The sequence below is a fragment of the Acomys russatus genome, chromosome 8 (genome assembly GCF_903995435.1).
Source record: "Acomys russatus chromosome 8, mAcoRus1.1, whole genome shotgun sequence".
Classification (NCBI taxonomy): domain Eukaryota; kingdom Metazoa; phylum Chordata; class Mammalia; order Rodentia; family Muridae; genus Acomys; species Acomys russatus.
In genome coordinates, this window is record NC_067144.1 from 16,402,779 (window position 1) to 16,424,904 (window position 22,126).

At 40.5% G+C, this 22,126-nt stretch overlaps 1 protein-coding gene across 1 annotated transcript in view; it reads right to left on the minus strand.

The window, feature by feature from the left end:
- Pak2 (p21 (RAC1) activated kinase 2) overlaps nt 1-22,126 on the minus strand; it is a 58,752-nt gene that overhangs the window by 9,262 nt on the left and 27,364 nt on the right. Inside the window, exons 3-11 of the mRNA XM_051149760.1 lie at nt 17,291-17,391; nt 15,153-15,300; nt 14,403-14,434; nt 13,201-13,308; nt 11,320-11,452; nt 9,044-9,107; nt 7,722-7,770; nt 6,870-6,982; nt 3,137-3,254 (exon numbers count right to left, since the gene is read on the minus strand). Coding sequence (XP_051005717.1) covers nt 3,137-3,254; nt 6,870-6,982; nt 7,722-7,770; nt 9,044-9,107; nt 11,320-11,452; nt 13,201-13,308; nt 14,403-14,434; nt 15,153-15,300; nt 17,291-17,391 — 866 coding nt within the window. The remainder of the gene's footprint in view (nt 1-3,136; nt 3,255-6,869; nt 6,983-7,721; nt 7,771-9,043; nt 9,108-11,319; nt 11,453-13,200; nt 13,309-14,402; nt 14,435-15,152; nt 15,301-17,290; nt 17,392-22,126) is intronic.

Below are 22,126 nucleotides of genomic sequence, written 5' to 3' on the forward strand. Positions count from 1 at the left end.
ACAGCTGAAAGTCACCAGATGTGGGTGCTGGGAACCAAACTATGGTCCTCTGCAAGAGCTAGAAGCATTCTTAACCACTGAGCCATCTTTCTGAGCTCCACTTCCCACTAATTTTCAAAACTTTGTTTTTAGTGGATTCACTTATAAAACAATCACTGGGCCTATTTAACTTCTAGGCCTTCTCAGGTTTAACTGCCTAAAGCTACACTGCACGTGGCAGGCATACACAGGTTTATTTAGAAATTATCTCAACCTTAAGTGGACCTGTGACCAGGCATACAGTGGGTGCACACCTTTAATCTCAGCACTGAGAAGGCAGAGGAAGGAGCATTTTTGTGAGGCCAGCAAGAGGTACACAGACCCACCAAGAATGAATTTCTGATTATTCCTACTAGAACCTGAGATACTTCAAAATCTAATTGATGTAAGCCATGGAAAGAATAGGTAAGAAGATTTGGGTAGCTTGGTTCTGGGCTTCAATGTGGTATAAGTTGGGATCCTCATATTTTCACAGTGGATTTCCTATCAGACTATATCCACATCTGAGAAAAGAAGCAGGCTGGGGGGGGGGGGGGAGCTCATTGGCACAGCACTAGAATATGAGCCTCTGGGGTTCAGTACCAACCCCACAAAAACAAAATAAAGAGCTGGAAATATAAAAGAGTAACTTTCTGGGCTGGAGAGATGGCTCAGAGGTTAAGAGCACCGGCTGCTTTTCCAAAGGCCCCGAGTTCAATTCCCAGCAACCACATGGTGGCTCACAACCATCTATAATGAGATCTGGTGTCTTCTTCTGGCGGGCAGGCACACATGCAGGCAGAACATTGTATACATAATAAAAATATAATTCTTAAAAAAAAAAAAAAAAGAGTAACTTTCCCCTCATGCCTCGCACCAGAAAGCATTGAGTAAAAAAGATGTGAGATTTTAGGAGGACTGGAGAAACGGTTCAGAACTAAGAGCACTAGCTACTTTCCAGAGTACCTGTGTTCACAGTGGCTCACAGCTGTTAACTCCAGTCCAAGGAGACTCCAATGCCCTCCTCTGGCCCCCTAAGGCACTGCATACACATAGTATACAGACATAAATGCATAAAAACCACACACACACACACACACACACACACACACACACACACAGACACGCCTTCAAAACAAAACTGTTTGGTTCAATATTCTTAAATATAAGAGGAGACTGTAAGTAGTAAACCTGAGAAGTCAGTTATTTTTTTTTTAATTTAGTCTCATTAGAGTGGAACAAAATCTGTACACCATTTATAACAACAAAAAAATCTCTCCCTGACCCCCACGGATTTCCTCTGTGTAGCCTTTTGTCCTGGACTTGCTTTGTAGACCAGGCTGGCCTCGAACTAATAGAGATCCACCTGCCTCTGCCTCCTGAGTGCTGGGATTACAGGTGTGTGCTACCATGCCCGGCTCTTTTTAATTACTTTGAATATAAGCTGAAAAAGAAAGACTCATATGTACAGTGGTTCCAATTCTCATTTGCATTATTGTAGAGTTGCTAAGAGCTAAAGCCAAATCTCAGGGAGCTGTGAGCTCAGCACTTCTCAGCCTTTGACTAAGATCATGTGTGTCCTATGACCTTTTACAGTTTCGTTCCTTGTAACCATGACTTCTATAATGCAGCAAAGCAGAATCACTTCCTATGGCAATAAGCAAATCACTAAGCCAAGTTTTAGCTGTGGAAAAAGATACAGATAAAGGAAGCACTTGGTTTTTGTCTATACTTAGCATACTGGCAAAATTCTACTGGCTTAAGCAAACATAGTCCAGACACTCATTAGTAAATTTAAGTGTATTCTGGTGAGGTGGCTCAGCAGTATGGGCTTCCTGCTGCCAAACCTAAAGATCGAGTTCAATTCCCCAGACACACATGGTGCAAGGAGAGAACAAACTTCCCACAAGTTTCCCTGTGACGTCCCTGTATGTGTGTCATGGTATGCATATGGCCACACTTATACATACACATGCAAATAAAAATGTAATAAAACATGTAAAATTACATAAGAAAATAACTAGTTTCTTTAGCCTTCAATGTTCTTTACTATAGGGCGATGCACAGATATTAAGCAAATATATCTTGTTTGTCACACTGGTTCTAGTCTCCACTACTGAGTCAACATTTTTTTTAAATAGTTTTTTTTAAAGATTTATTTATTATGTATACAATGTTCTCCTGCATGTAACAACTGCAAGCCAGAAGAGGACACTAGATCTCATTATAGATGGCTGTGAGCTACCAAGTGGTTGCTGAGAATTGAACTCAGAACCTTTGGAAGAACAGCAAGCGCTCCTAACCTCTGAGATATCTGTCCAGCCCCTGAATCATACATTTTCAATGGAACCACATTTTACTTTGCAAAGTGTCCTATGTGGATGATAGAAACTATTACCATCATGCTGCTAAAGTCTGCCTGTTACTTCTGTACTTCACAGGACCATGTCTTCTTCCTAAATTATCTTCCACAGGAAGTAAAGGGCTAAAGTTCTTTTGTTTTTATTGAAGACAGGGTCTCAGATTCACTATGCACTCCTGGCTGGCATCAAGTTTATAGATCTCCCTACACACCTCTGTGCCAAGCAGGACTGAAGCTCTTATGTGATGAAATGATAGAGGAAAAACTTCCCAAAAAAGTATTCAAGAAGTACACAGAGGGGCTAGAGAGAGATGGCTCAGAGGTTAAGAGCACTGGCTGCTCTTCCAGAGGTCCTGAGTTCAATTCCCAGCAACCACATGGTGGCTCACAGCCATCTATAATGTGATCTGATGCCCTCTTCTGGAGTGCAGGTGTATAAGCAAATAGAGCACTATGTACATAAAATTAATAAATTCATAAATAAAAAAGAAATTAAACTTGATTTAGCTGGGTGTGGTGGTACACGCCTGTAATCCCAGCACTCTGGGAGGCAGAGGCAGGTGGATTTCTGTGAGTTTGAGGCCAGCCTGGTCTACAAAGTGAATTCAGGACAGACAAGACTACACAGAGAAACATTGTCTCTAAAAACAAACAAACAAACAAGAGGTATACAGAGAACAATTCTCTGAACACATTTTCTGGTTTCCATCTCTGCTGAGCACAATCACCCTAGCATGCACAAGGAGAAAGACCCACCTCTCTGCAGACAGCTGCAATCTGTGCTTCATCCATGCACGTTTCTGTTACAACATCAGTGAGTGACCCACCAGCAAGGTACTCCATTACCACAAACAACTCATCTCCTACCAGGTAACTGAAAAAGAATATACAAAATACACATGACTTTTTATTTTTTCTAAGAACATGGCTCTCTGCATTGAGGAATTAAAATGCTAAGCACAATGCCATGACAATGCCATGTCAACAGTTTGACAAGTAGGAAGAGCTCTAGATAGGCACAACACACAAATTAGGATGTCCTCAACTGGCTGTGGTGGCCTACACTTTTAAACCCAGTACTTGGGAGGCAGAGACAGGGGGATCTCTGTGACCTTGAGGCCAGTCTGGTTTATAGAGTGATTTCCTGAAGAGCCAGAGCTATACAGTGAGATCATCTGGAAAAAACAAAACAGGGACTGGAGAGATGGCTCAGAAGTTAAGAGCACTGGCTGTTCTTCCAAAGGTCCTGGGTTCAATTCCCAGCAACAATATGGTGGCTCGCAACCATCTATAATGAGATCTGGTGCCCTCTTCTGGCATGTAGGTGTACATGCAGGCAGAGCACTATATATGTAATAAATGAATTTTTTTTCTTTTTTGGCTTTTGAAGACAGGCTTTCTTTGGGCAGGCTTGGCTGGCCTGTACTCATTTGTAGACGAGGCTGACCTCAAACTCACAGAGATCCACTTGCCTCTGACTCTCTGAGTGCTGGCATTACAGGCATGCACCACAGCACCTAGCTTAATAAATAAATCTTAAAAATAAATTTTAAGAGAGAGAGATAAAGAAAAGAAAAGAAAAGAAAAAGAAATAAACAAAAAGTTAAGATGTCAACACTCAGGAAGCAGTTATGAAAATCACCCTGAACTAGAGGCCACCAGTGCTATGCCTGTAATGCCAGCATTTGGGAAGCAGAGGCAGGCAGATCTCTGAGTTTGAGGCCAGTCTGGTCTACAAAATGAGTCCTGGACAGCCAGGGCCACACAGAGAAACCCGGTCTCAAAAAATAAATAAAAAAAAAAAAACAAAAACCAAACAAACAAAAGCCAGAAAAAAGTTTTTTTTTCATTTTCAAGTTATAGTTTGCCCACATTGTTTGAGTATATACATGTTATTGCAATTAAAATAATTCAATATAGGAATTATTTCATTATAGGTATGCCAGTCACTGAGGTAAGAATCTGTAAGCTCAGAAATCCTGTCTCCAAAACCAAAATAAAACAAACAAAAAAGAAAAAAATAAGACTGTGTGTATGAGGGAGGGAGTGGGAGGGGAGGCAAACAAAGTGGGAGATGTGAACTCATGCAGTCACACAGAATTGACAAGAGCAAAATCTGAAGCCAAGCAAACAATGTTTTATTTACATTAACTTACATGTATGGGTGTTTTGCCTATGTACATGTCTGTGCACCAATGTACATGCCTAGAGGCAAGCAGAGGGTACTGCATTCCCTGGAACTGGAGATAGTGTTGTGAGCCACCATGTGGGTGCTCAGAATTGAATCCAGGTTCTCCGTAAGAGTAGCCAGTGCTCTCAACCACTAAGCAATCTGTCCAGCCCTGTGAAACTGATATTTTTAAAAAGCAAGAAAATGGGTGGCTGGAGAGATGGTTCGTGTTAAGGGAATTTGCTACCTTTCCAGAGGATCTGAGTGTGGTTCCCAGTACCCATACTGGGAGGCTCAAAAAAAAACTTCTAACTCCAGTTCTAGGGTTCTGAGCCTCTTCTGGCCTCTACAGGCACTGTCATGATAAGCACAGCGCAGACACAGGTAAGCAGGCACACACATAAACATAAATAAAAAGGGAAAGGGTTAAGTGATGTAACGTTATATACAAATTAAAAAAAGAAATAAAAAAGATTCAACAAAGAAAGCAAGGAAATGGGCCTGAAATTTTTGTTTTTTTGAATACAGTCCTCACAGGTAAGGGTTAAAGTCTCAAAATATTCTAGCCAATGGTCAGTGCATCCTCCACAGTTGTGTGAAGAGCAGGGACTGATTCTGACATGACCTCTGGTGCACCTATTGGACCACTTCGCCTTGGCGGGAAGGTCAGAGGACGGGCAATCAGACTATCCATCCAGTGAGACCTGATAGGCTAGGATCATTGGTGGGGGAGGAAGTTCACTTCTGCCACAGGTCTAGGGGAAGGGAACAGGGTGAAAGAGGTGGGGGGAGAAAGGGAAGATACAAGTGAGGGGTTAACAGTCGGGATGTAATCTGAATAAATTATTTAAATAAAAAAGTCTCAAAATACATTATCTGCCGGGCGTGGTGGCGCATGCCTTTAATCCCAGCACTCAGGAGGCAAAGGCAGGAAGATCGCTGTGAGTTCAAGACCAGCCTGGTCTACAAAGTGAGTCCAGGACAGTCAAGGCTACACAGAGAAACCCTGTCTTGAAAAATCAAAACACAAACAAACAAAAAAAATCAAAATATATTATCTTTCCCCAATCCTAAGCAAATTTAAATATAGAACAAAATTATCTGTACTCTATTATATCTCATACAATCCATGTTATCACCCACTAAAGTAAATGTGATTAATTTTTTAAAAGTCAGTTGTAATATACAGTTTTATACTCTGCCTTTCATCTGTTGTTTGACACAGTACCTAAGCTCAGAGATCTTTTGATAGCAACCTGGGATGGAAATGTGAAGTGACATCTGCAATAAAGCCTGGCTGGGCCACTCTAACCCCAGCTTCCTGGGAGGGCAAAGGAAGCACATGGCAAGTTTGAGGCTTTCCTGGGTTACATTTTCAATGACTACAAGCACCGCCAGCAATCCTTCACTGAAATGTCCTCTCACCTGCTGTTTTCACTTCTTCCCCCTCCTCTTTTTGGCTTACTTTTCAGCATTGGCATTTTAACCTAAAGTGCTACGCTTGCATCTTATAATCAAACTACACATCTGTCTTTTTCATTTTATTTTGTTTGCTTTGCTTTGTTTACATGTATGTATGCATGCAGAGGCCAGAAGGGGAAGCTGGATCCCATTAGAACCAGGGTTGCAGGTGTATAAGCATTATGTGGGTACTAAGAATCAACCAACCCTGGGTCCTCTCAAAGGCAGCAACGGCTCTTAATTGATTAGCCATCTCTCCAGTCCCAAATTTCCACATTTTTATCTCAATGTATGCTTGTTTCTTTTCTCATTTATTTTTTATGTTTTAAGGTTGTTGGGTTTTTTTTTTTTTTTTTTTTTTATTTTTATTCCTTTTTTTGTTTGTTTGTTGGCTTGTTTTTTTTTTTCGAGACAGGGTTTCTGTGTGTAGCCCTGGCTGTCCTAGAACCGCTCTGTAGACCCACCTAGACTCAAACTCACAGAGATCTGCCTGCCTCTGCCTCCCAAGTGCTGGGATAGAAGGGGTGCACTGCCACCACCCAGCATGTTTTAAGATTTATTTATGTAATTATATGTGTATGTTTGCCTCAGTAAGTTTATGTGTACATGTGAGTGCTAGCAGAGGCCAACACCGGGCACGGCTCCTCTCCAAAAGTAGTTAAGTCCGCATTAAGAGCACAAAGCCATCCCCCCAGGCCACATTCTCACTCTTCACTCTAGCTCGTTTGTTCTCATCTCTAGGGCAGGGCTTGCCCTGAGCTCCTCATCTTCCTGCCTCAGCCGCCCAACGCTGGGATTATAGCTATGATTCACCACTCCTGAGTTGATCTCAATTTTAAAGAAAATATTCATATTTACCTGTCCAAGAAGTTAACTATGTTGGGATTCTTTAACTCTTTCATCACCAGAATTTCATTAATGATCAATTCCTTCTTTGGTTGTTTCTGTAAATTAATCTGCTTGATAGCAACCTATAATAGAAACGTATTTGAAGCATCAAAATAGCATTCCTAATTCTCACAAAGTTATAAGCACCAATTAGTCAATAATTTAATATGTATACCTTACACAGAAAGACTGTAACTTACATACATGTTTTTACATGTATATAAGCCTATCCACAATGTTTTGTGATATAGATTCTAAATTACATTTTAATTTGTAATTAAAACATTTTTGCATGTTACATGTGTGGTTGTGTATGTGGCATGGTTCTACACACCGAGACAGAGGGAATAAGCTCAGGTTGATGAGTTCTTCCCCCCCAGCCACAAGCCATCTCATTGACTCTAGATTTACCTTGAAGTTTACTAACCAACCTAAGGTCTACAAAAGGAATTAATTTTTGAAATTCTAAACACTTTCATTCTTTGTACCTCTAAAATGATAACTGTTGTTAAGACTAGACAGATTAATCCTTACAATACATCTAGGGCTGTTAAAGCATTCCCAACCACAAAGATCTGAGTTCCCCCCATCCCCAAACCCTGCTGTGGCAGCATGTATTTGTAAAACCAGTGCTAGGGAAGTCCACACAGGCAGACCCGCTGGTTTCCCAGTCAGCATGCCTCACTGTCTAGTGGAGACAGCCTCTAGATACTACACAATCATGAGGACATGCAAGCACATCCATGTGCACACAACATGGTTCCTTTCATTATCCCTTTTCCCTACACAACAAGCTAACATGCAGACTTGACAAGCAGCTACCTCTTGACCCAGTGCCACGTCAGTTGCAGTAAAAACTGTACCAGAAGCCCTGCAAGACAAAAAGACAGAATGAAATGCAAGCTCCTAAGTTTCACCATTTACACAATTCAAATACTTCAGACTTTGAACAACTAAAAAAGACTTAACCTCGTAGACTCAAAAAACCCCTTTCTCCCAACCAAAGAAGTAAGGCAGGGTGTGCATGTCTACGACCCCTTGCTTGGGAGTTTAGGGCAGGAGGGTAATGCTGACTCAACGCTAGTTTGGGCTTCAGAGAATTTACCTCAAGAAAAGAAAAATTCAAACCAAACAATGGACTATGTCATGCTTGAAGACTGCCTCTACTTTTTGTAACAAGACTCTCTGGATTTATGAATGTCATTCATTACAAATAGGAATTATTCTTGTTCACTCATCATTACTTACTATGTAACTTATCTATTATTATACCAAAAAAAAAAAAAGGTAAAAAGGCTGAAGATGTAGCTCAGTATTAGAACCCTTGCCTGGATGCACAAGGCTTTAGATTTAATCCCCAGCACTGAAAAAAAGGGCGACTTTCATTTTTTGTTGTTGTTGTTATTAAAACCAGTGATACAATTAAGATTGGAAAATAAAATAAAATAACCCAAAAACCTAATACTTGATCTAAAAAGAATTGTTTTGACTGCCAATAGCCTGCAATAAATATTTTAATTGTCTTTAAAATACATTATATGTGTAACTTTTCTACTTATGTGATCTCTCACCACCTATGGGAAATGACATACAGCAAGAAGAAAAAAACAAAAACAACCACATATACCTCTAGTCCTAACACCAGGGAAGTTGAGAACAGGATCACTAAGGTTTTCAATTACATAGTGAGTGTGGGGGCAGCCTGGGCTATAATGGAGGTGGAGATGATGGAGATGGAGATGGAGGAGGAGGAGGAAGATGGAGGATGGAGGATGGTGGATGGAGGAGGAGGATAGAGGATGGAGGATGGAAGATGGAGGAAGTGAAAGGGAGAAGAACAGGGTCAGGGAAAGAGGAAGACAAGGGGAAGGAGGACAGACAATGTAAAGTTACAGTTAGCCAGTGCTGGATTACTTGTAGCTCAGGCTAGCCTCCCACTTGAAGCAATCCTGCCTCAGCATCTCAAGTGATAGGATTACAAGTGCAGCTCTGCTTTAACAGCATCTACACGCAACTGGGTTATGTCTCTGCGCAATCTCCTACAGCACCACACAGAGCAGGTACATGCTCAGCGTCAGAGGGAACAGCTCTGTGTGTACACTCAGGCAGTCCCGAGTAAGACATCAGAATAGATCAACACTTACCCTTGCCCAATTTTCTCATATCTTGTGTATTTTTTCTTAGGGTCACCTATGCTCACAATAGTTCCTGTTTTAAACAAACAAAAATTAGAAATCATTTCAGCAAATTAACTGCGAACAAAATTTGAAGATTAACCTTTTAATAATCTACATTGATGATAAAAGTAGTTTCCATACACCAAGTTTCAAAAACAGTGTTACTTTAAACAATCAACACTAAAGAAAGCTAAGTAGGGACTGGAGAAATGTTTCAACAGTTAAAAGCACAGGACCTAGGCTCAGTTCCCAGAAGCCACATAGTGGCTCACATACACCCGTAATTCCAATTCCTGGGGATCCAACACCCACTTCTGAACTCTGCTGGCACCAGACATGTACTTGGTACACGTGTGTACACACGTACACACGTGTACACACACACACACACACGCAAAACTTAATTGACAGATTTTAAAGTTGAAAAGAAATTAAGAAAAATAAGCAATAAAAGGTGGTGGTACACTTCCCATCAGGTTAGATTTTTTTTTTTTTTAAAGGCAGAGTTTCTCTGTGTAGCCCTGGCTAGTCTGGAACTCACTCTGTAGACCAGGCTGGCCTCAAACTCTGAGACCCACCCGCTTCTGCCTCCTGAGTGCCGGGATAAAAGGTGTGTGCCACCATTACCCAGCCAGGTTAGACTTCTTAATCACTTTTTTTAAAAATCATGACATTTTTAACTGTAGCATAAACAATTCTCTCAGTCAGCCTGAACACAGGGGATAACAGTACTATATTAAGAACAAAAACAAAATAACAGGGTCAAGTATCCCAGGCTAGCCTGGAACTCATTATATGCAGCTGAAGATGATCTTGAACTTTTGACTCTCTTGCTTCTACATCACAAATGCCAGGATGCAAGTATGCACCATCCTGTCCTATTCATGTAGTGCTAGGGATCCGACTTGTTAGTGCATGCCAGGCAAGCATTCTACCAATTGAGCTCCACCCCCGAGCCTTTTCTTAGACTATTACTTGTTTGAGATAGCCTTGGCTAACCCAGAACCTACTATGTAGCGTAGGCTAGCCTTGAAGTCATACCAATACTCCTGGCAGTGCCTCCCAAGTGCTGAGATTACAGGTAAGAGCCACCATGCCCATCTAGGACTTTGATAAGCCATGAAAGAACTTACTATCAGAAATAATAAAAGATAAATAGGTAACTAAATACCCTTAAACGGCTTTTCAAACGTTCCCAGTTACCTTCTGCCTTTCAATATACTTAGAAAAACTTAAGTATATTGAAAAAAAACTTCAATATACTAAGAAATAAATATTAAATTCAGGAAATTAGAAAAATATCATAATTTAAACTTGTATTCACTATTAAGTCAAAAGGAGAGACAATGACATGGCAGTGTCACTTGCTCAAGGTAAGACATGAACACATGAAGCTCAGTCAGAGTAGTCTACCTCAGTCCCCACCACAAGCCAGCCATGTAACTCCAAGCTAAAACCAAGTCAAGACACACAGTAAGATAGAGCAACGGGGACGAGATAACCAAGTCATGACTAGATGGCGGCAATTACTGCTCTGGTTTACTGTTTGAAGGAGCAGCTTTCCTAAGAGAAGGCCACCATGTTACAAAATGCCAGGGCAAAAGCAGGTTCACACTTGAAAGTATTACGGAATAAAGGCAATGACTATAGCACACCCATGAGCTACACACACAACCTACATGGAATCTTTCCTTGATTCCCCTGCACCCCAGTCAGTGCTCTCTGAAGTTGCTGCAGATTTTTGAGCAGATGTTACCTTTTAATGCTTGACCTAAGTCAATAATGGTAGATTATAAGGAAAGAAAAAGAACCCACCCATATGTACTTTATGTTGACACACATTACAGAAGGTCGCTTTCTCTATAACAGTTTTTACATTTGTTTTTGTTTTGTGTGTATGGAGGTCAGAAAACTTTGGGAGTCAACTCTCTCCCTTCCTGCATTTGGATCCTAGGGATGGAACTCAGGTCATCAGGCATGGTGAGTGGTGGTGAGTGCCCTTTCCCTCTGAACCGCCTTGCCAGTCCCTAAGGACATTTCCATAGGTTTGTACTGAGAAGTTGTACATGCACACACACACACACAAACTCCTTTGTCAGAGTTTCAAACTATGTCCTTAGATATGGCGGCAGGGATCAAGGATTTTGCACATCCTAAGCACATGTTCCCAAATGAGCAACAAATATCTCCAGCTCTAGGGCAAATTCTTTTTAAGAAAATAAAGTAAAGTATAGACTGCATACTTAATTTCTCCATAATCTCTTCATCTGTCATCTTGGCTTTCTTTTTCTGTTTGTCTGAAGACTTGGCACCACCGTCAACATTAGAATCACCAACTGGAGCAGGAATAGGGTCGATGACAGACCGTGTATAAATCTGCAGAGATAGAGTTCATTGCTGAGACTTGAGAAAAAAATATTTTCAGATGATCTTAGGAGAAAATTCTTTGACTTTTTTTTTTCTTTTAAAACAAAACTAAGTTATCTCTCCCACTGTTTTGAATAATGGAAACAGTATATTCACACAAGGAACACGCAGCTGCCAAGCACAGTGGTGCATGTCTATAAGCCCAACACCCAGGAACAGATACAGCACCCATATGGCTGCTCACGACCATCTGTAAATCCAGTTCCAGAGGATTTGATGCCCTTTTCTGGCCTTTACAGGCAACAGGTACAACAGGGTGCGTGCATATGCACCCAGACAAAACATCCAGATACATAATAAAAATAAAAACGCACACTTGCAGCCAGGCATGGTGGGTCACACCTGTATTCAGGTGCCTGAGAGGCAGAGACAGAGGGATCAGGAGTTCCAGAGCAGCCTCAGCCACACAGTGAATTTGAAGCCAGCCTAGTGTGTGAGACACTGGCTCAAATAAATACAAAAAGAATCCCAACACAGCTTAGTAACTGAGAAGAATGAGTCTTGATGTTGACTTCACTATGAGCACGTGGCCCCTTAAGCTCTACACAAATCCACTGTTGATCAGTTCCTGTCCTGTAAGTCATAAGGAAAACGGTTCTCTATCACTGCCATTGTCCTAGCTCTGTCTGCTAAGTGGACCAGAGTCCCACGGCAGCACAAGCATCAGCTTGCATTCTCCCTCATCATAGCAGGGAAGTGCAGGCAGTACTGGAGCAGTTCTCCCTGCCTGGCTCCACTTAAGGACCCTTTTTTTTACTTTTCTTTTTCGTTTTTCGAGACAAGGCTTCTCAGTGTATAACAAGTCAGGCTGGCCTTGAACTCACAGAGACTCGCTCCCGACCCTGCCTCTGATGGGATTGAAGGCATGTGCCACTCATGCCCCGCTAAGGCCCCTACTCTTAAAATTCTCTTGGTGAGTAATTTCACTCCAAATGCCTCTTGACTAAACATATAGACTTTCAAGGTAAAATACAGCAGCAATCTAAGTTTTAGATATAATAGTTATGTATATTGAGAAAGCTAAAGAAATATACAGTCTTTAGAATAGAGAAAAAATATTTTCCTTTCCCCCCTTTTTTTCTCCCTTTGAGACAGGGTTTCCCTTTGTAACAGCCCTGGCTGTCCTGAACTCGCTCTGTAGACCAGGCTGGCCTCAAACTCAGAGATCTCTTCTTGCCTCTGCCTTCCCTGCTGGGATTAAAGGCATATGCCACCATCGCCCTGATTTTTTTTTTTTTTTTTTAAAGAGATGGGGTCTAGTGTCTTAATATGTAGCTCTAGCTGGCCTAGAACTCACTAGCTAGCTTCCAACTCACAGAGACCCACCTTCCATGCTAGGATTAAAATCACGTCTACTTTTCAAAAATAGATTTTATTAATTTTAATTTACTTATTGTGTGTCTGTATGTACATGTGCCCTAATGTACGTGTGGCAGTCAAGAGGACAGCTTGCAGGAGTTACTTCTCTCTACCACGTGGGTCCCAGGGATTAACTGCAAGCTGTCAGGCTTGGTGGCAAGCACCTTTACCTGTTGAGTCATTTCATCAGCTCCAAAAAGTAGGTTCTGATAGATAACTAAGTTTCTCCATACCACAATATTTTAAGCTTGAGGGCCTTTTAATATTTTGATTGCAAGTCAAATGCAGACAGATGTTTTAAAAAACACACAGTTGCACATCATCATTCAATCACTCACTGATTTTGTATGATCTGGCCGAGGAGCAATGACAGGAGGGGCAGCGTCTTCATCATCGTCATCTTCCTCTGCTACTACTGCTGATGTTTCTGATCCCTTGGTATTCAGCTGTACTCATCACAGGGGTGAAAAGGAGGATAAACCAATAAAATTAAAAGATTAAAATGGGACTGCCTCTTTAAAATATTTTTTAAAGTTTATTTCTTTAACAGCTCATATAAAAACTATCAAAATTCACTGGTTCAGATATTCAGATACAACCAATTAAAGTAAATGAATACATTCGGTGAATATCATTCTTGGTGAAGAGGGGACTCTGCTAAGGATGGAACCCAAGGCCTGTGTACAGTGTAATTGCTCTATCACTGAGCACAGTCACAGCTCCCAAGTGTACTAGAGGGCCATTCCTGCCTCTCCAAAAGCACACACACAATACTCTATAAGGAAGTAAACTACTTTTTAGGTCCAAAGCAAAGGACTTCTGTACTCTGTGGGCAGAAACCTCATTTTGAGGGAGTTAAAAGATCCAGATTTACCAGGTAACAAAGCAAGAAAAGGAGCTGATAAGTTTTAACTATTTAGAATGTGCCACAGTTTACCAGACTCAGAATGGTACTAGTAGGAGGTTTGGGTAGGAGAGAATATGCCAGCCAGTTCATCGTATCCAGATTCCATATGGCAAAGCTGGGAAGTAGCTAAATTGCTCTGGAGGTCACTATAAAGTTGAGTTACTGCTTAGACTGCCCACCAAGCACACCCTACTTATTCAGTATGGCTGCTTCACCGAATCAAGTGGCTACTGTATTTTTCTGACTATAAGACACACCCAGGTTTTAGAGCAGTAAAACAAGAAAAACAATAGCAATTGGATCATAAGGTGCACCTTAACCCCTCCCCCCAACACACACACTTTTCGGGGGGAAAAGTGTGTCTTCTGGTCCAAAAGAGTATGGTAACTTAGACACAGCAACCCACAACTAAGTGATATTTATCTGATGGCTCATTTTACTTTACTTTTGGCTTTCTGAGCCATGGTCTTGCTAGTCACTCAGTCCTTCAAATTCCCAGTGACTTCGAAGCCTCGGCCTCTTGATCGCTGGTGTTAGAGATGTGGCTGCCACACCTAACGGTTCGTACACGTTACCAAGCAAGTTTTAGGCAGCCTAAACTAGAAAAGAAACTATGATAAATCATTAACTTACTGCTGGTGTTCCGGAAGGGAAGCCATCTTTCTCTAAATGTGAAACAGAAAAGATATTACCAATTTAGGAAATAAAATTGGGAACTGGGATGTGACAAAAAAACAAAAACAAACAGACAGGGCTTTGCTACTGTAGCCCTGGACTGCTTGATGTTTGCTATACAGTCCTTGTTAGTCATTCTTTCTTCCTCCCTTCCTCCCAATTTTAGATTTTATTTATATTGTATACATAACGTATAGGGTTAGGTATATCCTTGGCTGGTGTGCTCATAATGTAGACCAGGACGGCCTTGAACTCACAGAGATCTGCCTGCGCCTCATGGGTGATGGAATTAAGAGTGTTTTCCAGAGCACCCAGATAAGTAGAAAAGCATTTTTCATTTGAAAGCCTGTTGCTTCTGTATAAAAGCACTTCTATCTGATCCTGCAGTAACCATCTCTAGCATGAACTTGACCATAACTTCAGACTCTGCCTTCTATTGCTGGCACTCATTTAAAAGATCAAAAGGGAAAAACACGGAACTGGAACATCCACCAACTCCATTTCTGCACGATGATGAGGCTAATATCCCAAGGCTCCTGCCACGCTCTGGGGCCACCTCCTCACTCTCTGAAGGGCAGATTTATGCAGCAGAGGAGGAGGATCAACAGCCATGCTTCCATTTTTATCTTCCTGGAAGGAATCTTTTATCTGGCAGGGCTTTGGCTCTCTCCGTTCCACCCAGCCTCTCACCACTGTCTGGTGTCTCACCAGGAGGAGTGAAGCTCAGGTACTTCTGCTTCACAGTGTTAGAGTCGTAGAACTTCAGGACATCCAACACAGCCTGAGGATTCTTCTTCTGCTCCAGCTTGGTAATGTTGGATGTCTGCAACAGCCGTGCCCACTGTTCAGGCATGCCCTACCAAAACGAAATCCACAAGGTAAGTTACGGCTTAATGCTTTAGTATCAAATTTTTCAGAGACCAGTGACAACTAACCAATACACATAAATTTTAAGCCTGACTAAAAACAACTTTTGTAAAAAATGTATTATTAAGTTTTAGATTTATGTATGAATATTTTGCCTGAATATATGTCTGTATACTACATGTTACAGATAGCTGTGAGCTATAATGTGGGTGCTGGGAATTGAACCCAAGTCCTCTACAAAAACAAGTGCTCTTAACTACTGAGCCATCTCTACAGCCCATATTTATTTATTTTTGAAACAAGGTTTTAACTCTATAGCTTAGCCCAGCTTGGAATTCACAATACTTCCTTTGGTTGCCTTAGTACTGCGATTACAAACCTATAGGGTTTTTTGTAGTTTTGTTTTTTCGAGAGAGTTTCGCTGTGTAATCCCAGCTGTCCTAAGACTCACTCACTCTATAGACCAGGTTGGCCTCAAACTCAGAGATCCACCTGCCTCTGCCTCCCAAGTGCTGGGATCAAAAGAGTGTACAACCGCCCAGCCAAAAGTCTATTTTTTTTAAAGGACTATGTGGCCAAAGGACATTCTCTAGTATGGCCCTCAGTGCCTACTAGCCTAAAATGCCACCAAGTCGGCTGGGAATGCAGGGTTATACGGTCATACCATACACCTGGCTTTTTATGTGACTTTTAGGGACATAACTAAATACAGATCTTTTCATATTTGCAGGGCAAACATTTTGTCAGCTGAGCCATCACCCTAGCCCCAACAGTCCATTTCTCTGTATCTGTCTTTCATAACTATAGGCTCAGCTCTCTATAGAGAAAAGGGCCTTCCTATTTCTTTAAAAGTTATTTTATGTATATGAATGATTTGCCTACATGTACGTATGTCTACCTGCATGCCTCATGCCCTCAGGGATTAGAAACAGGTATCAGATACAATGAGCTGGAGTTCCAGATGGTTGTAAGCCACCATGTGGGTACTGGGAATGGACCGAGGTCCTCTGCAAGAACAACAAGTATTCTAAACTTCTGAGCCATCTCTCCAGCTCCAATCATTAATATTTTTATGACAAGCAAAAAACAGTAAGAGTTGACAACTAATGCTAATCATGGTAGTCAGTGTGTAACCCCACACTCTGCGACTAAAAGCAGAAAGATTTACACAAACAAAAACAAAAAAGAAAAAAAGAACTGGTAACCACATGGGATAGAAAAGTCATAGATATATGTCACCAGTAGCCCATAGCTGTCAACCCAGAACATGGAAGGCAAAGACAGGAGGACTGAGTTCAAGACCAGCCTCAACTACAAAATGTCAAAGGAGGCCAGCCTGGGCTACATAAAAATCCTGTCTCAAAAGGCCACACAGAAAAACTGATTTCAAACAACACTGAAAAAAAAAATGCTTAAGTGCATTTTTCTGGTTTCTAATGTTGAGTGTGTACACATTTGCAGAGGTCAGAAGATCATCTCAGGCATTGCTGTCTCCCACCTTGTGACAAGGTCTCCTGTTTTTTGTTTTTTGTTTTTTTTAAATCCCAGATGCCAAATCATCCAGGCATTTGTTTTAAGGTTTATTTATTTAAGTATACAGTGTCCACTTGCACACCAGAAGAGGGCACCGGATCTCATTACAGATGGTTGTGAGCCACCATGTGGTTGCTGGGAACTGAACTCGGGACCTTTGGAAGAGCAGGCAGTGCTCTTAACCTCTGAGCCATCTCTCCAGCCCCAGGTCTCCTGTTTTTACTACTTCATTATATACCACACTAGCTGTCCCATGAGCATTCGGAGTCTCTTGTCTCCCACCACACTGTAGGAGTACTGTAACTATTTCAGCTGATTGTGTGCACTCTGGGATTTGAACTCAGGCCCTCACATTTGCACAGTAAGTGTTTCTCTCCACTGAGCCATCTCCCCAACTCATCAGCAATGCTTTAATGCCATCAGCAAACGACACTAGGTAAACTTACAGTGAACTCTCCAGTAACAGCATCAAAGCCAACATGGATGGTGTGCTCAAAATCAGACGGAGGAGAAATCTCTGGCCGCTCTTTTTCTTTCTTTTTACTTCCTAAAGGGTGAGGGTGGGGAAGAGAAAACAATCTCTTTAAACAGGCTAATTGTGGCACTTATTGCTGTGTTTTTATTTTTCCTGAAACCGATTAGGAGTGAAGAAACAATAGGAAACTGGTACACACAACATGCACCTTGCTGGCAAGTGTCTCCAAAGACACATTCTACAGAGGTCACTTGCCCAAGCTGAATTTTTCCTTCTTTCACTCTCTCCTCCTCCTCCTCCAACTTGCTTTTCTGAGACAGGGCCTCACACCCATGGCAATTCTTCTGTATCAGTGTATGGATATTAAGGTTGAATGCATGAGCCACAATACCTGGCTTACACTTTCCTTTTTATTAGCATATAAATGTTACATTTTTAAATTACACAACTTTCCTATGGTTCTACTGGTTTAAAAAAAATTCTTGCAACATTCTTACAACACTGATAACATTCTTTGCAGATTCAAACACACCAGTTCCTCCTTCTCCCTAGTCCTCCTCCTCTAATCTCTAACTTCTAGACTCTTGGATCTATTTCTGGATGTTCTGCGTTCTTAAAATCATGTCTACCTTGATTACTGTCATCTTTTTAACAAATTTTTACAAAAGGCCTTCTAGGATGGTGACAGGAATTGCATTTAACCTATAAATCAATTTAGAGTTTACTGATCCATGACCAACAACAAATCTCTATAAATTAGGTCTTTAATTTTTCTCAGCTATGTTTGCTAGTATTGGGAGACAGAATACAGACCTTACCATTACTTTTGTATTTCTGCACAGGAATACTAAATTTTTTTGTTTTCTTTTGTTTTGGTTTCTCTACAAAATAGTTAGTGTTTTTGCTGTTGTTGTTGTTTCGAGACAGGGTCTCTCTGTGTAGCCTTAGCTATCCTAGACACTTTGTAGACCAGGTTGGCCTCGAACTAACAAAGGTCCACCTACCTCTGCCTCCCAAGTGCTGGGATTAAAAGCAGGACTACTTGGTTTTTGATGTCACTAAAAATGGCAGTTTTGGGGTTGGTAATGTAGCTAAGAGGTAGCTTGCTCATTTTGCATACTTAGAGCCCTGGGTTCAACCCCACCAGAAAACACAAAATAAAACTCGTTTTTCAGGACTGATCCTTTGAAACTCTCTTCTAGCTACTTTTAAAATTTCTGTAGGTGCACAGGATTTTCTGTGAGTAATATGCTATGCTGAGCTAAGGAGAGGCTGGCAACTTTCTAATCTAGATCATATTCATTTACTTGTTTCTTCTTATTGAATTGGCTAGTTCCTAGACCATGGTTCAATAAAGGACTAATAGGTATTTTTGTGTTTTTACTGAAACAGGGAGTGAAAACAGTCACAGTGTTTTAGTTTAATATCAACAGTCACTGTTTCTAACATGACCTTTTCATATAAATTTATTAATTTCCTTGGATTTTAAAGGTTTCTCAACACTTGTCAAAAATGAATACTGGATGATGTCAAATATCTTTTCTAAATCTACTTACATTATTATACAGCTTATCCTAAATTACACAAATTTTCAAATGCTTAACTAGCTTTGCAGCCCTGAGACAAACTATATTTGGCCCTTTTTATACATTGTTGGATTACTATTATTAAAACACTTCCAAGTTCAAGAGATCTATAGCTAGTGTGCTCTGTCTGTCTGTCTGTCTGTCTGTCTGTCTCTCTCTCTCTCTCACACACACCACTAATGTTTTTCGCTTGGGTATTCAGGAAACATGAAACTAACTAAAAGTGTTAGGAAACATTATCTCATATTCAATTTTCTGGAAATTGTATAGAACTTGTATTATTTCTTCCTTAAATATTTTATTGATTCACTAAGGAAGCCAGGCAAGTCTTAGATTTTCTTTGTAGAAAGATTGCTAGCTATAAATAGAACTTTTCTAGGACATACATAGTCTTTAATCTTTTTAAAGTAAGCTTTGGAAATCTGTATTTTTTTTTTTAAAGATTTATTTATTTATTTATTATTTATTATGATGTTCTGCGTGCATGTAACACCTGCAGGCCAGAAGAGGGCACCAGATTTCATTGAAGGTGGTTGTGAGCCATCATGTGGTGGCTGGGAATTTAACTCAGGACTTTTGGAAGTGCTCTTAACCTCTGAGCCATCTCTTAGGCCCGGAAATCTGTATTTTTAAATAAAATTAATCTTCATAACTTGAATTTATCAGATCATAATTGCATACAACATTACCTTGTATCTTCTCAGTGGAGACTGAACCTAGACCTGTATGTGCTCATCCTGACCTCTACTCCCAACCTCAGCAAACCTTTTTTATTCTAACCTAACATGCAAGTGTATACAAAACCTTCATATATACAGGACATAGTTGTGCAGGCAGATCTGTTAATTCGAGGCAAGCCTCAAACAGAGCAAGCTCCAGGACAGCCAAGGCTACACAGAAAAACCTTGTATAGAAAACAAAACAATGAGCGGGCCTTTAATCCCAGCACTCGGGAGGCAGAGGCAGGCAGATTGCTGAGTTTGAGGCCAGCCTGGACTACAAAGCGAGTCCAGGACAGCCGAGGCTACCCAGAGAGACTCTGTCTCAAAAAAAAAAAAAAAAAAAAAAGACAACAAAACAACAACAACAAAAAATCCAAAAAACACCAAACCCAACTTCATATATATATATAAAAAGGTAGATTTCCTATAGTACAATTTTGGCTGCTTTATCAATTATTTTTTGAATCGTTTGAATCTAGTTTTATTATTCCTTCCTGCCTCCTGTGTTATGTTTACCTGTTTAAACTGTATAATCCAATGAGGTTTAGTATATTCGTAACTTCACAATCATTGCCACATAACCAGCATATTTTCATCAAAGAAATCACTCCTTATTATTGGCAATCACTCCTATTCTACCCTTGCCCACTACTCTAACCCTTCACCAAATAATCTCTTTTCAGTATCTTATTTATTTTTATGTGTATGTGTGTACGTCCAGTTGAGTCTATGTACCTAGTGTGTGTGGGTACCCTCAAAGGCCAAAAGAAGCCATTAGATGCCCTGGAGCTGAAGTTATAACATAATATGAGTGCTGGGAAGAAACCTGGGTCCTCTGCAAAAACAGCAAGTGCAAAATAAAAATAAATAAGTAAATAAATAAAAAGAACAGCAAGTGCTCAGTGCTCTTAACTGCTGACTCATCTCTCCATCATCCATTTAAAAATATCGTTTTTCTTAATGCACATTAGTATTTTATACCAATGTACATAAGTGCAACACCTATATGCAATGTCCATGGAGGTCAGAAGACAGCATCAAGTCCCTGGAACTGGAGTCTCAGATGGTTGTGAACCAAATCCAGCAGCAAGTGTTCTTCAACAGTTAGCCACCTCTCCAGCCCTGGTTCTTTTCTTTATATTATTTATTTCCCTTATTCTACTTAATTTTTTCATTATTTGCAACGTGTAACTGTTATCTTTTCTAGTCTCATCCTGGTGCCTTTTCTTAAACAAACAAACAAACAAACAAAAACAAAAAAGCACACTCTGGGAGAATTTTCTTGATTATCTTCTCAACCTCCTATTGTGGTATCACATTTGTTCTGCTAATTTTTTATTTGTTTTTGTTCATTCAAGATAGGGTTTCTCTGTGTAGCCCTGGCTGTCCTGGAACACAGAAATCCAACTGCCGCAGCCTCCCAAGTGCTAGGATTAAAGGTATGCACGACCACCACCCTCTTGTTCTGTTCATTTTAAATACTGATTTTTCCAAGAATTACTTCTCGTTATTCTTTTATCTTTTTTTCCTCTGAAAATTCTTGTTTCATGAATTTGTCTTCTTTCCTTAAAGATTATGCTAGGAGACGAGCTAGATCAAAGATGAGGATAAGGTTCAGCTTATAGAACTTTCCCCCAGAACAGTCTGTTATCCAGAGAGACCTTCCAGTGTCTAGTCTGGGGACCAGGTGAGGCAGAAAGTACTCTGAAAGCAAGGCAGACAAAAGGAGTTTTGTGTGATGACTTAGACCAAATCTGTATTTTTTTTTTATTCTGATGCTTCAACTTTTCAGAATTCCCAAATAAAAATATATGCATGGCCCATTAATGGAGTGAAACTGTGAATTCTGACAAGTACGGGGGATAACTTCCTATATAGAATTAAGTAACTCCCGTCATCCCATGGACATCTCTCTCCTCTCCCTACAGTCTCTAAATCCCGAGTCACAGAGACTCTTAGAAGGGAAAATGATTCCCTTCTCTTTCAACACACACTTTGCAATGGCTGTCTCTCGGTCCACTTAGGCAGGTATGGTCTTTCCATTGCAATCTTCTCAGTGCATGCTGAGATTTCTTAGACCTTATTGCTTCTTCCTTTTCTTTACCCTTACAGTGACTTTAAGGCTTTTAAACTGTCATTTCAGTTGAGTCTTGGGGTTTGGCATGCACAAGTATGTATGTATATACACACATGTGTAAATATTTTAAAATAAAATATTTCAATGTGTTAAAACCCCAATCTGTTTAATTCCACTTGTTTTTCACAAGTACTTTAGTATTTTATTTTAGTACATCATGTTTAACCAAAAGACTCCACACTGAAGTAAACTAGCACAAAGATGCTACTAATCTAGCACTCACCGGAAACAATACCATTTTTTGACTAGTGATGACACATTTCTGCAAAATGTCCATGCTTCCTCTAGACCTTCCAGGTGTGCATGTTTACTAACAAGAGATGTGGCAAGAAGGCGGTAGCATGGGTTATGGCAAGGAGCAG